Here is a 21109-nt window from a genome sequence, read left to right on the forward strand (position 1 = left end):
AGAAAATATTTTATAACTTATGCAATTCAATAAATCCATAAAAACATTTCTGTATTGTTTAATTTTCTGCATTTCTATATAATTAGATATGCTTTTTTCAAAGAATTTTGATTACACGTTAATATGCAATATTCGTTCAAAATAAATATTTTAGCGATCTCTGAAGAATATTAACCAAATCTAAATAGCAATAATTGACACACGATAATTTAACTATCTTGAACTGTCTTCAATTATATTAAATTGTTATATATAGATATATAATTATGCTCACCACAAAGTTACGTCCTGCCATGAAATATTATAATGAACCATGCGTATTATCGATGACATCTCTCAATCTGCAAAGATAAATATATAATTTACATAAAATATAAATTAAATAATTCTTATATTAAGTACTAATTGAGGAACTTTATGCTAGAGTGGTGCATGCCAATAAAAACACTAGGAACATTTTATATTTGTCTCTTTTACGTAAAAAGCATTTCGATGTTATTAAATAATTGTCCAAGTTATTATTCAAATAATTATCGTAATATAATTATTCTCGTTAGCTATACAATTTCAGTCAAAAATTTTACCATTGTAATGAAATTATCTATAATTTATTTTATTTTATCCAACTTTATCTTTAATATCGGAATTTGCATTATTTCTACGAACTCGACGAATTGCCGGTTATACGATTCACGATGAGGCACCGAAAGCAATAGAACTAATTCAAGAGCTGCTTTTTCGCGCGATTGTCTGCCTAATCCGGAATTAAATAACGGAGCGTTGAATTAGCCTGATCCTTTTAAAGTCAGATTGATGAAAGACACGAGCAGAATTAAACAGCCTCTCGCTCAAGTGCTCTTGAAACATAGGATGGGAATAAAATACTGTGGACTCGCGGATTGAATGTTCAATGTTCAATTTTCCATCTCTCTCTGTCTTTAATTCTCAAAGATATGCTTACATTTAACGTTTACGTTAGAACAGCTATGCCTCTTTCTCTCTCTCTTTCTGTTTCTCATTTGACATCATTTTTTAAATATTTATCTTATTTAATAAAAAATGAGATTTACGTTTGCCTTCAGTAAATAAAATTTAATGTGTTAAATTTACTTATGAGTAAATGAAATTATCGTAGAAACATTTTTTACATGCATTTTTGATAATAAGTAAAATTGCAGACATCATTAGCTTTAGTTTTTGCACATTTCCAAGTTATTTGAATTTCAACTTTTTAGCATTAATCTTTAATCATCTAGATAATTCCGTAATTAAATAGAAATCTCGTAATATATAGTAGAAAATCTTGACTAATATTGACAGATAGATATTATCTGTTTAAAATTTGTTGTATTTTACTCAATTATATGCACACTTACGTAATTATATGCACACTTATATGGATATAATTATATGTATAAACTATGTTCTATTCCCGCACATTACTTTGGCAAAGGAAACTCTCTCTTATAACTAAACAAACAGACAGGATGGATGATGAAAACCCATAATGCTATAAACATGAAACTCTACTCGACCGAGAATATCGATCGAATATTTTAGCAGCGACGAATGTTATTTGAGTCGTTATTTCTCGGAATATGATATAAGTATAAAGATTTTTTCGCAGATTAATTATAATTATTAAAATTTTCAAAAAAATCGCATATGAAAATGAATTTTATCTAACGTTGCTTCAACATTTTTCGACTAGCAATACAGTTTGATGAATCTCTGCCGAGTCTCGTAACAGTTTCGTAAGTATCTCTAGCTAGAAAAGTGACTATATCTACTTATTAAAAAAATATCACATAATAATTGAAAAACAGAAGCAGCCTTACAGCTGTCATAGATGTTTCTGGTTTCACAGTTCTTTTCTAAATTGCGTGTATCTGAACTGAGGCTATCAACTTAATGATCGCAGTAGTCGAAGTGAAATACAAAATATAATAAACAGCATAGCCTAGACTGTTCGCGAACTTTGCGAGAAAAAGTTGTGAGACCTTAAGGCTCTTATCGGGCGCTAAGGAATATCAAGCTTTTTGCTAAGCTTCCCTCCGCTTTTATCGCGAGTTATAAACTTTCGCTCGAGAAGGCGACGCTGTAGCGGAATCATTTCACCCCTGTGTGTAATAGATCGCTATAACTGTTTTAAAGAAATCTTGCGTACTGAGAAAAATATTTTTTTCACTAATGCTCTCTGATGATAAAGATAGAACTTAAATGTTCTGTTGCGTGATTTTTGATAAGTAATTTTTTTAACTTTTTTAATTTTTAATTTTTTTTTTAATTCAAAGTATAAACAAATTATATTATTAATTTTTATTTTTTGTCAAGTCAGGCAGAAACTTTACATCAGTGCCAAAAAATTTATATTTTTATTCCGGAACTTTTAACACAATGTAATGTTTATTGATCAAAATTTATTACTTTAAAAATATTATATTCTTTTATTATTTTTTAGAACATTATACATATGCTTAAAATAACATTTCTGAAATATAGAATCTTTAAAAAAAATAAACGCAAAATTTAAATCGATAATCGAGTTTTGCAAAAAAACTTTCCGATTTTCATCTTATGTGTGACATAATGATGAACACTGATGAATAATATAAAAGTAGTCGAAGAAGATATTACCGGCTGTTACGATCCCTATTTATCTCTGCAAGTAATTTCAGAGAATCTCCACACGTAGCACAAGGCGTGCATTTTCAGTTTATGTATCGAAGTCGGTAAAATATAACTTGCAGTCTTTATAAAGCATTCACCATAAATCTTTGAAGAATTTTTCACCACCTGTATACTGCGTGATGTTATGTGTACTTTATGTAAACTATAATAATATGCGTGTACGCATAATCTGCATATAAGAATTACCAATGATATCAAAACTGAATAAACATTAACAACGCACCGAATATGTTGGAATCAATCAATATTAATGATGAACAAGACTAATATAGCAATTGCGGTTATTATATTTTCACATAAAGAGAAAAAATAAGTCTTTAATTGTTTTCAATTGCCTTTATACATATTGCGCATATTTGTAAATAAAATAAAATCTTATAACAACATCAGTTCGATAAAATTCAGATTTATATTTTTTTATTAAAAAATATGACTGTCTTATTTCTATGGTAAACAAGTTAAAAAATTCATAATTTTATTTTATCCGGAAATAAATGCATTAAAGGTTTCAATTTTGATGCACAATTAATAATAAATGATAAAGTTAATCAATAATAAATCTGTAATGAATATTATATAAAATATGGAAAAGCTATTTTTTTAATAAACTGCTGTTGAATAGTTAATTGTACAATGAATAATTCAATCGTTCGTTTATTTAAAATTTCTTGTTTAAGATTTTATGAGATATACAAAAATTATATTATTTTTATTATTTATAAGAAGTCTTAAAGATTTTAAAATGTACTTTATTATTGAAATGTAAGAAAGAATAACTCCTGTTATTTTTCTAGATCGTGATTATGCGATGCATGACTATAAAAGTGCGAACAAGATGGAGTGCGTCCTAATTAAAAATTATGAAATTCCTCATAGTTTATATTTAGAAGGATTGTATTTCCAAAATCTCTATAAATACAAAACAATTGTTCAGATTACAATTCACGCTATTTTATGATGAGAAATGATCGTAATATTTTTTTTAGGGGAGAGAGGAAGATGGAGTAGTCCTGCAGATGATTGCAGACAAGACCTACTTTTACAAATTTTTGAAAACTTTCTACTTGTTTAAGTACGATACGTGGAATTAATCAACTTAATTGTACGTCAGGAAAATTTCAACTAATTTATCAGTGGTTTGCTCATATTTAAGTATTTTTTTCAATAAAATTTCTACGTGCAAACATTTATATAGCAAATATAACAAGCCATGTATAGAAGATAATAAAATATTGTATTTAAAAAATTAAATATAATATAATTAAAATTACATAACTTATTGGAAGAACTTCTGCGCCTGTATAAGTAGAGCTTTATATATGTATATATATATAATTGACATAATTTAAATAAAAAATAAATTTAAAATATTAAAATAGTAGAATTACAAGATTGCAGTAAAAAAAGAAAAATTGTTAAACTGTCAAATATGACTTATATAAATTTTTCATATTAATTATTTTACCATACAAATATAAGTATAAAATTTATTTGTTAGAAAAAGTAATATTTCCCTAAAAACTCTTGAAATAATTTTGAAATTTTTTGAAAATTCCTTCAATCCAGTCTAGGGCTTCAATCCGGGTATTAATATTTCAATCCCGATATTTTTCCGAAAATATCGGCATTAGGAATAACAATCCCGATCTCGGAATCAGGATTAATTCGGGATAGGGATTCGAGAACGTAAAGGAACAAATGACAACATAAACAACCGTGAAATAAAAGTTTTATAATATTAACCTATTTAGCACGATCACGATAGCACATATACATGATCGCGCTTGTATGTTACCCCCTTCCACACGCTGTAAGAACAAGCAACGCCTCGATATTTGATATCTTTAGTGCAGACGCAAGGGTGGAGCGTTTGATCTTGAATCTTGACGCACATAGCAAGCGCGAGAACAAAAAAATTGTAAATTTTTACGATTTTTTTGTTCTCGCTAGTGTAGTAAATTTAAATCCCGATCCCGATATGAATCTCGACATTATGAAAATGTAATCCCGATCTCGAAGCACATTTAAAATCAATCAAAATCCCGAGATTTCGGGATCTCGAAAGCCCTAATCCAGTCGCATGATCGTATTGGCATAATTAAAAGACGCTTCACTCCTCTTTCGCATTTACTTCACAACTGAAATAGGAAAGTTGGGTTGTGCGTATCGTTGCCGTAGGTAAGGAATTCTCTGGAGATTTATAGAGAGAAAGAGAGCGAGAGAGAAAAAGACAAGGGAGCTTCTCTTTCTCTCTCTCTTTCTCTTTCTCCGTGCTCTGACTTCGACGTGAGCTAAATCTATAGAGGCGCATCGGCGTCGGCGACGGTACGGGGGCAACGAGAACTTAAGGAAGGGAATATACCCGACGTGCCAGAATATATCGTCGGCTAGATCTCTCACCCTGTACTCTGATTTATTTTACGCCAGCGAGAGCGGCAGCACCCGCCTACAATTTCGAAAAGTCAGCAGAGTACCGCGTGTCGTGTGTACACCGCGTGTACGGGATTTCAGAAATTTAAGAGTCTTCAGACTCGTCTACTCGCTCCAGTTCTTCCATTGATCGTCATCCTACAAATGAACGTGTTCTGTTCAGAAAAAAATCTAAGTCATCTTTTTTATTACATTTTTATAAACATGAAAAAAAAGAATCAATAAAATTGTACAAGGCCAAGTTTAGCATTTTTGCTTTATAGTATTAAAAACTGCTATTTTAAATACTTACTATTCCATTTAACATTTTATTTTCTAAAATTACATTGTATAAAAAATATATTCTATTCATTGTATACATATTGTATATATATTCTAAAATTTATAAAACATCAAATTTTAAAATAATATCATCATTGTATTATAATATGTCTCTTTTCAGAATTTTCTTAATTTCTGTTTTTAAATAGATCTTAAATTAAACAAAATTTTCTACATTATTTTAGAAAAAAACCGTTGATCTTTATTGATCTATTTAATGTGTTAATATCTTTTTTATAAAAGAATTAATTACGAAATATATGTAAAAATGCAGTATATAATTTCTATAAATTATTATAGATGGCTTAAATTTCTCCCTCTTTCTCTCTCTGAAGAAATATATTTTAACTATTTTAAATGCGAAGCTTTCTATTTACAAAAAGACTTTCTCTATTTATCATTTATTAAATTATACCAGCTATTTATTTTGAAAGAATGGCTATAGAGTCACAATTTTAAAACGTTGAAATTAATGAAATGCAACGATGCCCATATTTTTAATTCAGATATAATAGCTAATAGAAAAATAATCGAAATAAAAGCACTTTAGTAGATTGGAAAATTAAAGAAAATTGAATCTGATATTTTGCATCGATTATCCTATTGCCTATTGCAATACAGAATTCAGAAAATAATTCTAAATTTGAAAGAGAAAAAGTGTAATATCTGCAATTTAATGTTCTGCACATGTAAAAATTTGCATCTTGCATACTGGATGTTCTCGTGAGAAGCTTTTTCTGTCAGATTTTTCTAAATCCGCCGCGTAAAGATTCGAATGTATTATAACTTTATTTCTTCGAAGCGACGAACACCATTCGTTCTCAAACTTTCATGAACTTTTATTTCACTTAGGAGCGATAACTTCTTGTTGTCACTATTCCTATGCGATAAAAAGTTCGAGAACAATTAAAATATTGCAATTTGAATATTTTTAATAGCATACGTTAGAAAATTATTTGCAAAATAATTACAATTGTAATCTAAAACGTAAGAGAAATTTGTGACTAAAGTTTTGATTGTGTTATTTATGCACGAATTTGTAATAAAAATTCTCAAGCAATCTTTATAAAGTAATCAGTTTAATTATATATGATATTAATACTGCTTAAATCATACGTAAAAAAGATTAAAAATTTATCTCAACGCAAAAAATCGATTTTTTTTCTGCCTTTAAAAAAATTGTATATAACATATATAAAAATAATTTAATAACATGATAATTTTAGTCTTTCCATTCATTTTATGCAACTAATCCATTAACAAAATGTTTTCTACTTGAAGTAATAGAAATATGCGTTTAAATCCTTTACAAAAAGATCGTCCGTAAAACAAGTCGCAAATCTGTACAAGAACAAAATCTACGTTATAACAGTTAAAATTTAATAACACGAGTTTTAGCGAAATGCTTTCGCTTGTGATTGTCCGTCTGTAATTGCGGTTCAGTTGGCAAATTTTTTATTGCCATTGCATGTAAGTTTTAATACGCGGTATACGACCATCTCGTCAAACAACATTGAAATTTAATTAGAATTCAACGTCAATGTTTTCGCTAAGCTAAAAAACAAAACAATTACCTTCTAGATCCATCCGCGCGCTATGTTAAAAGTTTTAATTTCTTACGAGCTTTCGTATATATAATAAGAGTCGCGAAAGATAGCTAAGCCGTTAAAATGTAACATGAGCTTATATTTAGAAATAGGACAATTTTAATTCGGTCAATCGACATAACGACTTACGACTGGTCGAAAGCAGGTCCTGTCGTTCGTACCTCAACAAGGATCAATGATCCTCGAGGTTGAACATGGCCCGTTTTAAACGAGAAGCTTAATTCGTGCTAATTTTCTGCTCGGGTAAAATTTTTCAATGACATTGCCAGGCAACAGAGCTGGAATTTTTAGTAACTTTATGCTCTTTCCAATACTCATACAATGGCAAAATTGAGTTTAGTATGCTGATATATAATATGCAAAAAATCTTATTATTGAGAAGATAGTATAAATATTTTAAAGTCATTCCTCTTGAAATATGATTTTATATAAAATGTTTCTATCCTCCAAATTTCAACTATATATTTATTTCTTCATAAAAAATTTATTTTCTCCTTCGCTTATATCGACTTTATTTTATTATAGTATATTCATACCTCGCAATTCGTTTTTAAATCTAAGCAATATCGCTTGAAATGTGCTTTCAGTATATTGTTCAAGGAAGAAAAAGGAAAAAAAAATCGAAAAGAAGAGATGAAGGTGCAATAGGATGTCTCTCTATAGCGACGATATATTTCTTGAATTATAAGGACGCGGTAGTGGAAGCGTGAAGAAGGTGGCGGGTCTACCACGAACAACCGACACGTGTGTGAAAGAAGAGGGCGGGAAGTCTTGAAAACTTTCCGAAATCGAACACGACTTCTTCGAGAAACCCTGCTCCATTATGGGAGTACGAGACTTTCCCTTCTCCTCCTTTACCCTCCCGTTTGTTTTTGCGACATATCCGTTGCGAGTTTCATCCTCCTCCTCTCTACTTTCCACTTCCGACCCCAAAATTTCACGGAGAAAAAAAAATCGCCCCCAAATTTATCAGGAAATCGTGAGGTTTGCGGTGCGTTGTTTCTTAAGTATTCCATATACTGCATACGCGATTAGACTTTCATTCAATCCACCAAAACGAGAAAGCTATTACAAGTTTTTCTCGAGCGAGTTTAAACGGGAAGTCTGACCGGTTTCTGTAATTTTGTGTACCGCATTAATCAATCAATCATTATACTCGGAATATAATAATATTCCCAACTCCCGAGAAGAGAGAGAGAGGAGAGCGGAAAAGGGGGCCGGGGATCATTAGTCAGAAACGTCAAAGACAAGGCGACTGTTCCGTGGATAGAACGCGGCACAGCCCTTTGTACGATTTATTTTCAACAGTGGAAGTTATTATTCCGCGGACATTAAAGCCACATTTTCCAGTCGTGCGCGTTTTTACGCTTTTAAATGGCAAATTCGGACAGCGGACGTAGTGCGTCATGTTACAAAGACGTAGCCAGAAATTAATTTTAACCACTGTAAAAGTTTTAGTTTGATAATGCACTAAATACATTTATGTCTCCATTTATTATGTTATATTTAGATGCTAGATTTACTTAATATTATACATGAATATATTTTTAATGGAATGCACCTAAATCTGTACTTCAAATTAAATTGAATTACTTTCGTAATTAATTGAACTTTTTAGAGTCTACCTTTCTAAAAGTGTCAAAAAAACAACAGGGTTATATGCAGTTGAAAGCGGAAATTTTATTTAAATAATTATTAATAAACATTTTAATCATATTATTTTAATCGTATTATAGATATTTTTTGAACCGGTCATCAGAGACAATTTAGAAATGTTAAGGTAATCGTCATGAATCCTTTAGGGTCTTACATGAATCCGTCATGTTAATGAAAGAGGAACATTACGGCAGGATCCTGTCGAGCACATTCACATTTGCATAGAACAATCGATAAAGCCTTTTTCTTACAGGGAGTGCAAGTGCGCGATTGTAATTCAGGGATCTAAATGCAAAGTAATGAATTCTGACAAAACATATGTATGCAAACTGCGTGTATAAACATATTTAAAACTATAATATCGAATTGCTTTGCATCGAGAAGAATGATTTTGCATATTATTGAATCACTTAATTACAAATTCCCGACGCACGATTCATCGTAAAATACAAGTCTTTCTCTCTCTCTCTCTCTCTCTCTAAACGTAAATTTTCCATATTTCCGTATCGCTCGTAGTTTCAATAAATGCGAATTCGAGAATGGAAGTTCCGGCAAACATAAAGGGCCACGTACAGACATCGTACAAAGTAATATCTGTTACTATCAAGATATCGAAGATTGCCAATATCAGGATAAGCGATATCATATGGATTTAGACGGAGCTTCGCGAGTCGTATTTTCCTGACGTTTCTTTTGCTCGGCCGACGACGCTTTATGACTCTTTGCACTTTCGCGACGTACTAACCCGGACGACGATGCCATTAAGCGGGATGACCGCGCTTTACCACGCTAAAATTGTAGTGCGATGCAGCTGATGTTATACAAGTATACGTTTCATGTCAGCCGAGAATATTTATCGGCAACCGGACTCCGGTTTTTCTTTATTCCTTTACTTATTTTGTTTATCTCGAAAAGAAATACGATGTACCATATTTTCAGCAATGTATTTTTTTTTCTTTTTTTGCATAATTTTTCCTTTTAATAAATTACATTCAGAGTATTAATCGAAAATCTCAATTTTCAAAAGAAATACGAGTAGCAAAGAGAGCGACTCTTGAAAACGCTCTCTCATATATCTTGGACTACATGCAGTTGGTTATATCTGGACTTGACTCGAAGGGCTAATCTTCAGTTACAAGCAAAGGCGATTATCCGTAACGAGTTATCGCTATCGGTCGTAGCCGCCGTCGCAGAAAACGCGAGTAAAAAAAAAAAACTGGAAGACTTATCGGGACCTCGTGCGGAATCTCCGCATATTGTGCGTAACACCAAGTGTTCAAAACTGCTTTCCAGAGTGAGAAACGCGAGTGAGAATGAAAGAGAAGAGACAGAGGGTGGCGGAAAACATTGAGACCCATCGTCGAGACTGGCAAACTTGAAGACACGAGGGGATTATATCCCGCCCATCCTTTATCAACGCTAAGAGCGTCTACTGCTATGATACTAGTCCTTTCGTTGTAATATCGCGGGCGATAGTCGTTGCTCTTTTTATCATGGTCTTTCGCCACGGCAGCGGAGGTCGAAACGAGCCGCTCGACCCCTCTCGAAAGCAGTAACTGATAATAGGAGTGAAAGAAGGAGGGCTCCTCCCATCGTCATATTCGTTACCCGAATCTTCATTCATCTTTCTCCGCGTCTCGCCTGGGGTAGGAGCAAGACAGGTAGCGATGACTTTATGACTCAAACGCAAGGGGATGCATAAGATAACATTTAATTTTCTACCAAGATATAGAGGGGAGAGATAATATTTACTTGCTGCATAGAAATATTATATTAACGTTAACATAAAACTTCTTTAAAGTTTTTAGAATTTGTATTAAAAAATGTAAGGTATGTAAAACTATTATAAAAGCAGACAAAAGATATTTTTTTATTATCTTGAGAAAAATAATGAAACAAATAAATAAGGTATTTTTTAAATTATTCTCAAATAAATTCTGTTATATAATAATATTAAAATTTATATATAACATTCACAAAATAATATATATTTATAAAATTATATTTTCTAAGAATAGAAACTTTACTTTAGAGACAACTTTTATATTTTTAATTATATGAAAAAAGTATCGCAAAAGTAGCAATTAATAGCGATTTCAAATAAACTATAGGTTCTCTCAAATTAATTCTTAGCGCACAAACAGGTTAATTAATTACTTTTGGACGGAGCTGAGTTTGATCGCTGTTTATTCACGGTCTGTTAAGTGAAATGGAAGGTTCGTATAACTGTTCCCTATTCTCTTGCGAAAGAATCGAATTAAGAAACATTCTTGCTCCATTGCAATTTTCCGCGTTGCATATTGAATCGGGAAAGAGACGCACAGAAAATGAAAGATCTTTTCGGGCGGACTTCGTTAAAACGAATGCAGTTGTTCGACGGAATCTTTTCTTCATTAGAAAAAGGAAAACTTTCTGTCGAACGAACAGCAACAGAACCGATTTCTTTTCCCACCGTTTACGACGACGATGAAAGCGCTTACAGACAAATTGTGATCACAGAGCTCCACGCGACACCCTGACGAGATGGCGGTCAAACTAGTCCATCACTCGGATTACTTAGTCACATTACAAAACGTGGTTAGAGCTTCCCCAAATCCCCAATTAATCTTTTGCTACGACGGAAAGTTTGAAATTTTTGGCTTGTTCCATGAATATTCCTGCTCTTTCCATTTTCGTATTTTCTGATGTCTGTGGGTGTGTGTGTGTGTGTGTGTGTGTATAATTTTATGAATATATATACATATAAATATTTATACATATTTTACGTTCTATAATTATTAGTCTAAATAATATTATCAAAATGAAAACAATATTAGGTATCTGCTTAAAAAAAATAGATTTTCTATTGTATCTTTCCTCTTTTTTTACTTTTTTACTTTCATCAATTTTAGATTTAAACTGTTCCATTTAATCTTTCTTAATATGATACATTCCTACGTTTGATATCTTTTAAGATTTTTTTTTTTTTAATTATACATGCTAAATTATGTAATACTAGATTCCCAAAGAAACCATAACGGCTAAGAATCTTAACACATTTAAACACCTTAATACATTCCAGTGGCCAAACTCGGTGGTTAGTCCCACTTTACTTTTATTAATATTTTCCGATAATTATTATTAACAACCGCATTAGCCACAAAATGTTGAAAAAATGAAAAAGAAAAAAATGACTCTTACTTTTCATAAGAGGAAGAGATTTTAAAATAATGTAAAAAATTAAATTTTTTTTTTTTTTTTTTTTTTGAAAAATAGAATTGTCTAAATTTGATTCGCAATCACATTTAATGTGATCAGTTCTTTAAAGCCAATCAGGTTTACAAATAACCGTGTAAATGGACATTCATGCGAAACCAGATAAAGCGGTAATGAATTCTAAACGTATGGATAATTATTGATAAATGTCGGAGTCGGTCTGGCGAACTTTTTCAAATGAACACACGTGGCTCGATAATATCAACGTACCGGAAATTTCATTTCACATTCGACAAGAATGAAATTTGAATGCAGATTAGTTTCTTGTGCAAGTGCACGCTGCTCCAGCAACAGGCAAGAATTACAATCGCCATAATGCACGCGTTGTAAAAACCATTTGCTCATATCCGTATGGTTATATTCTATATGACGTCACTTTACATACGTAGATTGCATTAAAGCGACGCAATACGCGCCAGCGATTTTTTTTTATTATATATATATATATATATGTGTATGTATGTATATTATAATACATGCAGAGAGAGCCGGTACTTGTCGGGAATAATTCAATTTCTGTGTAACAAGGTTTCCGTGCGAAAGACCATTTTGTGGTGTTGCGTAAGGCGTCAACCTCGCGCCAGACGCTTATGGATAATTAGATGAAAAGATAATCAGGTAGAGCCCGAATATTTATCGCGACAAGATGTTCTTTACCACGAATTGCAACGGAGATGCTTTCGAATTATGGATGCATTTATCATGCGACTGCGGTATGATTTAATTTCCAGCTATGTGCATCTAAAAGTTTCGCAATTAGGAAGATCTAAATTTTATGCGTTTAAATGAACTCATTAGAAGGAAACTTTGGCGAGATCCGGAGAATTTTAGATTAAATTTGAAATTGTTATATCGTGAAATATTCATAGTGTATAATAATTTTATGTCACTTTCTTCAGTGGCTTCTATTTGTTCATGATTTTATGGTACAAACATAACTTAAATAGATTTCAGATAAACACATACTTCTAAGAATATTTCGATTGGCATTAAGCTATTGCATTAAATCTGTTTTATGTATTTACGAATATACGTACACAATATATTATAATACGAATATATTATAAAAATAATTACTTGAATTGCGACGAAGAGGTCGTTTGTTTCTTCGGTTATGAATATGATGATAATCGCAGCGTTTGGTCGAAATTGTCACGTACTTGCTCGATAAATGTTACAATAGCTTGGTCGTAAATTACCGAACTCAGGTGTACACGATTCGGCTTAGCTCTGCGCGTCTGACTAATCACGCACTGTAACCACTGCGAGGTTACTCTAATACTTCAGAGATCCCGAGTAATTTGCGATTGGTCGAATGTATCGGGTCCTTCGTTATATTATCCGCCGTTACAATATCAGCTGTTTCCAGCGAAATATTCTCCTTGTTTAGAGATTATAGAGGATAACGAAGATGCAAAGTTATGAAAAATATTATTTGTAACGGCATAATAATAATGATGTAATACATGCAACTTTTATTCAAAACATTGTGCATATTTAAAATTCGATGTAAATATTAATTATTTTCTTACCACAACCGAGCGAGTTGAATAAAAGTGAGTCGAGGAAAAGGAAGAAGGACGAAAGAGTTTCAACTGAAAATTTGCGCAGAATGCACAAAGACGCAACGTAAGACAAAAGGTCGCGTCTTCGCGTTCTTGGTTTTGAATTGTCGTCCTAAACCCGTGCAAAACAATACGCCTCGTCTCGAGGCATGGCGCGCGACTGTCTATTCTGTCGGAGAAGAATTGTCTTGTATACGTCTAATTACTCGATAGTATTGTTTACGCGGGACTCGTCGTTTGCCAGTCGCCTTTTCGTTGCCGGTCTCTTGTTAGTCGAAATCCAAACTCGATATTACTCCGTGCTGTGTATCGAGCAAACGACGGAATCCGCTTTGAATAAAGTCACGTCGCCCGTGGTATATGAGCATGGCGCGGAACGTTGGCTCCTCGCGACCGTGCTGTAACTGCACGGTATAAAATAGGGTAAGCCGCGGTTATTTCTATCGTCCGCAACGGATAAGAACGGCACCGATAACAATATTTCAATGTAAAATTATTATTCTGCAAAAGAAGAACGCTCCTTGTTACTTTAATACTTGTACATCTCACAATTTTCAAAATTTCATTAATAGTTTATATTTCATAAATTTGACGTTTCTAATGCCAAATATTATTTCTCCAGGATTTGCGCTTTTCGAAAATTACCGCTCGTCTACTATTATAATTGCATACACTACTGAAACGTTGAATACTTGCATGTGTATTTGTATAGCATGCTCGTCGCATTCCGCGAGAAAGAGAGAGAGAGAGAGAGAGAGAGAGAGAAAGAGAAGAAGGGAGTTTGGAAGGGAGTTTGGAAGGGACATGTCGCCAACTTTGCACTGGTGTCAAGTTTTATCGTCTCGCCTTTTCGCTCATCACATTCGAAACTTGTTGGCCGCACCGCTATTGCTCATTGCAGTCAAGCGGAAAAGCTTGCCCTGGTCTCGAACTTGATTCCGCTTCCTGTCGCGTGGGCACGCGCCCACATGATGGATACACCTTGCTGCGTGTGCAAGACGGGGTGGCAGGGGAAGGGAGGGGGGGGGGAGAGGGCGATAAATGTACCTAACTTCCGCCGTTTTCCGTCGCAGAGTTGTCCCGAGCAAACTTTCGTCCGACGACTCCGCTTCCGAGAGCAACAGTATGGATACTCGATTTTGCGTTAAGATCTTTGCTATCCGTGAGGTAATCAAGCGCCTATATATTATGTGTTTGTATTTAAGAAAATAAAAAAGAGTAAAAATTCAGCGTTTTAAATATAAATTATAAATTTTGACACATTATTTATATTATTGCAATTGGAAATACAATATACAATCTGCTTTTAAATTAAAAAAGAATAGAAATAACTACAATTTTTGAATATGATTATTTAAAAATAAAACAATAGAGTACATTGTAGATGCTTGCTGTAATTTTGCGTAAGCAATGATTATATTAAAATTGCGTTCACATAATATATAACGTATATGTTACCTGCATACATGAAACAACGTACGAATGAGTTTGAATCATGCATAGTTTAGTTACATAATTTATTCAATTTTAAAAATATATGAAAGTAAATGGATGAGCGTCATCATTATTATAAATGTAACGCAAGAAGATCGATATGAGTGTCACATCAATTTAATATTATGATTCGAAGTGTCTAACAAGTCTGCTAGCTGCGTTGCGCTTCGTAATGGAGTTATCAGTGTGCCGTTGCACAAGAGAAACTTGCCTGATTGGCGTTTAACGCTCGCAACGCGCCAGCCTGATCGTCAAAGGCGATGTTATTGCCACGTTAAATTTTCCTATGCACATATTTAAATTTACAATTTTTACTTCAATGCGATTTAAATCAAGTCGTGCCTTTATTGCACAATCTCATCGAAATTACTTCAATCAATTAATTATTGTTTGACATCAGTTTGGATAAATATTGCGAAAGCTTTTTAAAACATTTCGAATGTCTGATAAGACTAAGATGAATGTTTTAAAAGTTGAGAAGAAGATTTATATAAATATAATTTTGATAAACATATTTAAATTTCTGTCATATAATCTCTTTAAATAAGAAAACTAGTTTATGTCAAAGATTAATTCGTTTCTTGGGCGATGTTTGTAGTGTGGTTCCTGCATGTTTTTCCACGCAGTTTTTAGTTTTTTTTTCTTTCTTCATCCTTGATGTAATATCGCGGAAACGAATAAGTTCCCATCATCTCAATATAACTGGAAGTACGGATGTGCGTTTTGATCTGTACGCAAAGTCTAGATGAAAGGATAAGAAATATCCCCGTGGAATACCGTCACAGACGCTGACACGACTTTAATGTTCTCAGCATAATATATTCTCTCCTACGTCCCGTGTCTATTATATTATTTTTATTTTTACTTCATATCCAGGCGCGCAAACATTCGCATTAACAACGTAAAAAATTGTTGAGATGCGCAATTCGATTAATACTTAAAATATATTGATTATTTATTATCAGTTATTAAGCTATTATTTGTTATTCGTAATATGTGATTTAAGTAAAATTAGTCAACGAGGGAGAAAGAGAAAGAAATGATAGTTCATTATTTTATAAATGTAATTGTGAGCATGTTCATTATTCAATAACTTTTGATCTCTATTTCTTTGTAATTGCATTTATTTGATTTTCAATGTTGAATACGACGATACGATGGATTCGTTTAATTACACACACACACACACATTCATTAATAATTTATATGAACCATCAAAAGGATATGCGAAAATTATACCCATAATTAACTGACATGACGTGTTCAATTACTCGCGATTCTCATTAAATAATATTTTTGCTTACGCATTATGTATTCAATATTAATTTTATTAATTAATAATGTGCAATCATGTGAAAGAAGTAGGTTATTTCTCCTATTAAAGATAATTATTTTTACATAAATCTCAATTACGAATGCATGATGCATGTATAAAAAAATCATAATTTGAAAAGAAAATATAATAGACATATGACAAATTCAATACGTGAATTGTAATGGTTATTGGAAAATAAAGTTAAAAAATATATAAATTAAAGATTATTTGTTTCGATATACGTTATACAATAATTATTCCATGTTTCAGCTGGATCCATGATTGTGGCAAAATGGTGGATCGGCAAAAGGCACTTTTGATGGTGTTACTGGCGTTCCTGATTTATCCGAACGATATCTTTGGTAAGTACCATCTTTGTCATTTCATTGGGACCTGATCGCGTACACATGAACAAACGAAAAAAAAAAAAAGTAATTTCGACCAATTCGTATTAACTATAAAGCTATCCAAAACTTATAACGAATCAAAGAGTGATTCGAAAAAACAAGATTAATCTAACGAAATCTCTTAACGAATTTCGTCTCTCTCCCTCCCCTCCCCTCCTTTTCCTAAACTGATCCCATGATATTAGAATCTCGACGGGAATAGATGTCTATCGCATCACGTGAACGCGTCGCAGATTTCGAAGGCCACCGAACCCGATGAATACGAGAACCGTGAGATATATATCGCACTGTGTACGGGCAATTTTGCAACTAAGCCGCTCGCTGTGCACACGACCACCTGTAAATACAATACCGGGACTAATCCGCTTTTGAAACGCACACTTGCACGGCGCGACATACGGCGATATTGGCCTTACGACCTCTTCCACTACGGTGAGATATTACTTTTTCTGAATACGCGTATAACGGGTAAAATGAACAATTCGTAGTTTCGTTAAAACACGCAAATTATTGCTCATTCCACTTTATTTACTTATTCGCGTAAAAGAAGACAAAAATCATATGTATCTTTATATAAAAAATAAAATAAAAATATCCAAATACGTGTGTAATATAATATATTCAAATAAATTGATTTGAGATGGAAAACTGCCTTTCTCCTAAAGAGGAAATATATTTTATAAAAGAATTCTAATTACGACAATATTTAATACTGAAAGTTAAAAGTTTCCGCGGATTAAGCTTTAACAATGTAAATAGGTTTTCAGTACATTTCAAGTGGAATTTATTTCAGGAACAAAAATAAAGCGATTTTAAAATGAAAATGCATCAGAGCAGGATTTTACATGTTCAAATATCGATAATAGCAGCTAATTAATAAACCGGTAAATATCGAGGGATTATTTCGAATATCATATTAATCATCTATTAATTCCTTCGTATTATTATATGTATTAATTAATTATTATATGTACGCAAACATATTTATTCACACATGTATATTGTCATACAAGTATTAATAGTTTTTGAATTACAAATAATTGAAGAAAAAAATATTTTAATATAGTACAACAACAAAAAAAGACAAAAATATGAAAAAATACAATTGTGCGGAAGTAAAATGAATATTTAATATAGATTTTGGGGAGATGTGTATATAAAGTCAAACATAATTTATTTTTTTATCTTGAAGAAACTCGAATGATGATGAATACAGAACTAAATAAAATGTTCAGCCATAGAAGCAAATGTCCGTGAGGGAAAAAATAAAAGATTACGATTTTAATGAAGACTACAGATACCGCTTAGGACAGGCGGGCGACGACAGAAAGAGGAAAAAAAGAAAGTGGGTAGACTGTGAAGAAATATAGTTTGACATAGACAAGAAAATTTTGCAAACTATCAAGGTTTTATCGCTTCCTCCAGTCGCGCATTCGCATGATAATTTCCACCCAGGCGAAACGTCTTCCTAACAGATGAATGGCATTTGATTACTGACGTCACTCAATTTCAGCCGCTCTCTCTCTCTCTCTCTCTCTCTCTCTCTCTCTCTCTCTCTCTCTCTCTCTCTCTCTCTCTCTCTCTCTCTCTCTCTCTCTCTCTCTCTCTCTCTCTCTCTCTCTCTCTCTCTCTCTCTCTCTCTCTCTCTCTCTCTCTCTCTCTCTCTCTTTCCCCGCATTCTCTCAGTAAGTAAATAAGATTTCCTAGAAGAAAACTCTACTAGCATGCTCGGATATTCTGGATATTCTGCGGATTCATTTCTCGCAAACAGGCAAGCACCAGGACACCTGTACCCGATACGCATTTCCTTAACGACTCCGACATTGTACACTAAATTACCCAATTTGCATTGCGATCTCGATGAATTGTCACAAGAATTTCCATTAATCATAATAGACTCCGTTTAAAACTTTTAAAAAATCTTAAAAATTCATATTTTTTAACTAAAATTCCTATATTATCTTCGGACGCTTGAAATATGTAGATGTAAAGAAATTAGATCACTTTTCAATCTATTTTCGATAGCTAAAATTAATTTTATCGATTTTAAAATATCATAAAATGAGCTCTGAAACATGTTCTAATAAATTCTGTAAAATAAAATCAATGAATCTATTATTTGAAAAGAAGAATTTTAAAAATGAATTCTATTTTTTGATAAAAAAAATAATAACAATATAGAATATTTATTAAATATGTTTATTAAAAAACGTTACTAATGTACTAATACAAACAAAAACTAATTGTAGAATAATTATAAATAATTTAAAATTATTGCAAGTTTTTTTCAAATTTGAATTTAATTTTTTCTTAGTAACAAATTTTTTAAGTTTGGTTTTTAAAATATTTGATTAAAAAATAGAATAAACACCGTTTCCCATTTGACAAGAATCGAAACAACACGACATATTATACGTAAATAACTTTTAATATATAAATATATATTAGAATGTTCTGCTGATTAATTTTTCAAAATAATAGTATAATACTTTCATAAATTAAAATATGTTAAAATACGTGGTTTAGTATTTTTTTATTTATTTTCATTATTATGCGTGAAATAATTTTTCTTATATAACATACAATACAATATACTCTTAAATCACGATAGCATCGAATAATTATTCCCAAATAAGTCCAAGATAGTCTAAAAATAAACTTTGAAAGACTTTGCGCAGCTTCTAGATTGCAGATAATAGTTGTGCGAATAAATATCGGTGAAGTAATAATTATAAACTGGACGCGAAGGACCCACCGACAAATGTGCGAAGTGTTTCAATGTGCATTGAATATTGAACGGTAATGCTGAAAGGGATAAATAAGGAGCAGGACGTGCAGGACTATAGAAAGGCAGCATCCAGCCAATCGGGAACTTCCGCTTATCGGTCGCTTAACGAACGGTGAATGGAAAAAGGGTGGCCATTCAGAGGCGGGCAAACGGAAGAATAAATTGAGTTAAATTAAACGAGACCTTCTTTCACGCGATTTTTCTCGAGGGCAACGACATCATCGATGAAGCGATACCGCGACGCAAATTCTTGGTTCTATTTAGAAACGTCTCATTTAACCTAAGATGTGTTACTTTCATTAAATGCAGCATGTCTCCAATTAATTTTTCAACGTCTCTCTTCGTTTTCTATTCAATAGAAATACGCTCGAAAAAAAATCTTATTGAAATAATGTACTTAAATCTTAAATTTAAATAAAAATATAACAAGGATTAATTTTATACGAAATCTAAAAATGCAAAATCCGCGATACTTTTAATAAGATATCTCACAATCAATATTCATTTGCAAATAATTCCCGTCGCAATAAAATTTCAAAAAACAATAAACGATAGGACTTTACAAACGCGCGTCAATACATTTCATTCCTTCGCTTTTATGCAACTCGATAAACTAGCGATCAGTATGAAACTATGTATTTCCGCTTGTTTTGCGTTAAAAGCACTGTTATTAAATTGTGACGAAATTTGTCCCAAACATCTTGTTATTACGCAAAGCCGCTTTTGCGAACCAATCGAAAAATTAAGACTAAGAAAGAAAATAATAAAAATAAATATAAAAGAGAAAAAAGTTCACACAAAAAATCTTCAATAAGCAGATAAAAAAAATGTAATAGTATCTTAAAAATAAAATGTAATTTCTATATGTAACACAATTATATGAGATTAAAACTTAGAATGCAATTAAATATTAAGCAACATGTTAGCTATATTTTTTATTAAACTATTAATTAGGTTTTTTCTCAATAGTACAATCGATTTTTTAAAATGCCTGATAGTAAAATCGAAGTAAAAAAAAATAATTAAAGACTAGTGCATGTTAAATTGCGCGCAGTAACACGAATAAAAAGAGAAAAAAAAAGAATAAAATGGAGTCAAAAAGAGAGAAAGAGAGAGAGAGAGAGAAAAAGAGTTAAGGGATACAAAACGAGAAAAATGAAACGCTGAAACTCGGGAACGACTTTCCGTCGAGATTCGCGACTTTGGGAATATTTCTTTAGTCGGGCAGAGTTACGTGCGGGCGGTAGCTGTTGGGTGACGAGATTTGTAGAGTGTCTGTTTGCTTGTTTGGCCGTTTACTTTGGCCACTAGGAAAGGAGGAAAGTGCGTTTGCAGACGCGGAAACGGCGCTAGAAGGGATACGACTTCTCACCCTATATGCAAAGTAAAGTTACGTTGTTCGCCATTTAGTTTGTAAAATATATAATAAGGTGTCTTAATTATCTTATCTGTTGGAATAATTTTTTGAGAAATGCTAAAATACATTATTTTATTTTTTGTTGTGATAAAAATAAAAAAATACAGGAAAGTAATTTTTAGTTTAAATAGCGATGATAGTACAAGTCTTGGAGCATTGAAAC

At 32.2% G+C, this 21109-nt stretch overlaps 1 protein-coding gene and 1 long non-coding RNA gene across 11 annotated transcripts in view; one reads left to right on the forward strand and one right to left on the reverse strand.

The window, feature by feature from the left end:
• Positions 1 to 21109, reverse strand: part of LOC140672214 (uncharacterized) — a 214800-nt gene that overhangs the window by 70166 nt on the left and 123525 nt on the right. For all 8 annotated transcript variants that reach the window (XR_012047854.1, XR_012047856.1, XR_012047852.1 and 5 more), the window contains one exon: positions 275 to 341. This is a non-coding gene — a long non-coding RNA (uncharacterized lncRNA). The remainder of the gene's footprint in view (positions 1 to 274; positions 342 to 21109) is intronic.
• Positions 1 to 21109, forward strand: part of LOC140672211 (lachesin) — a 78560-nt gene that overhangs the window by 8931 nt on the left and 48520 nt on the right. For all 3 annotated transcript variants that reach the window (XR_012047851.1, XM_072904135.1, XM_072904136.1), the window contains exon 2: positions 16605 to 16696. Coding sequence is in view for 2 of the 3 variants with exons in the window: in XM_072904135.1 (XP_072760236.1) it covers positions 16627 to 16696 (70 nt within the window). In the remaining variant the exon portion in view is untranslated. The remainder of the gene's footprint in view (positions 1 to 16604; positions 16697 to 21109) is intronic.

The sequence above is a fragment of the Anoplolepis gracilipes genome, chromosome 13 (assembly GCF_047496725.1).
Source record: "Anoplolepis gracilipes chromosome 13, ASM4749672v1, whole genome shotgun sequence".
In the NCBI taxonomy this organism is placed as follows: domain Eukaryota; kingdom Metazoa; phylum Arthropoda; class Insecta; order Hymenoptera; family Formicidae; genus Anoplolepis; species Anoplolepis gracilipes.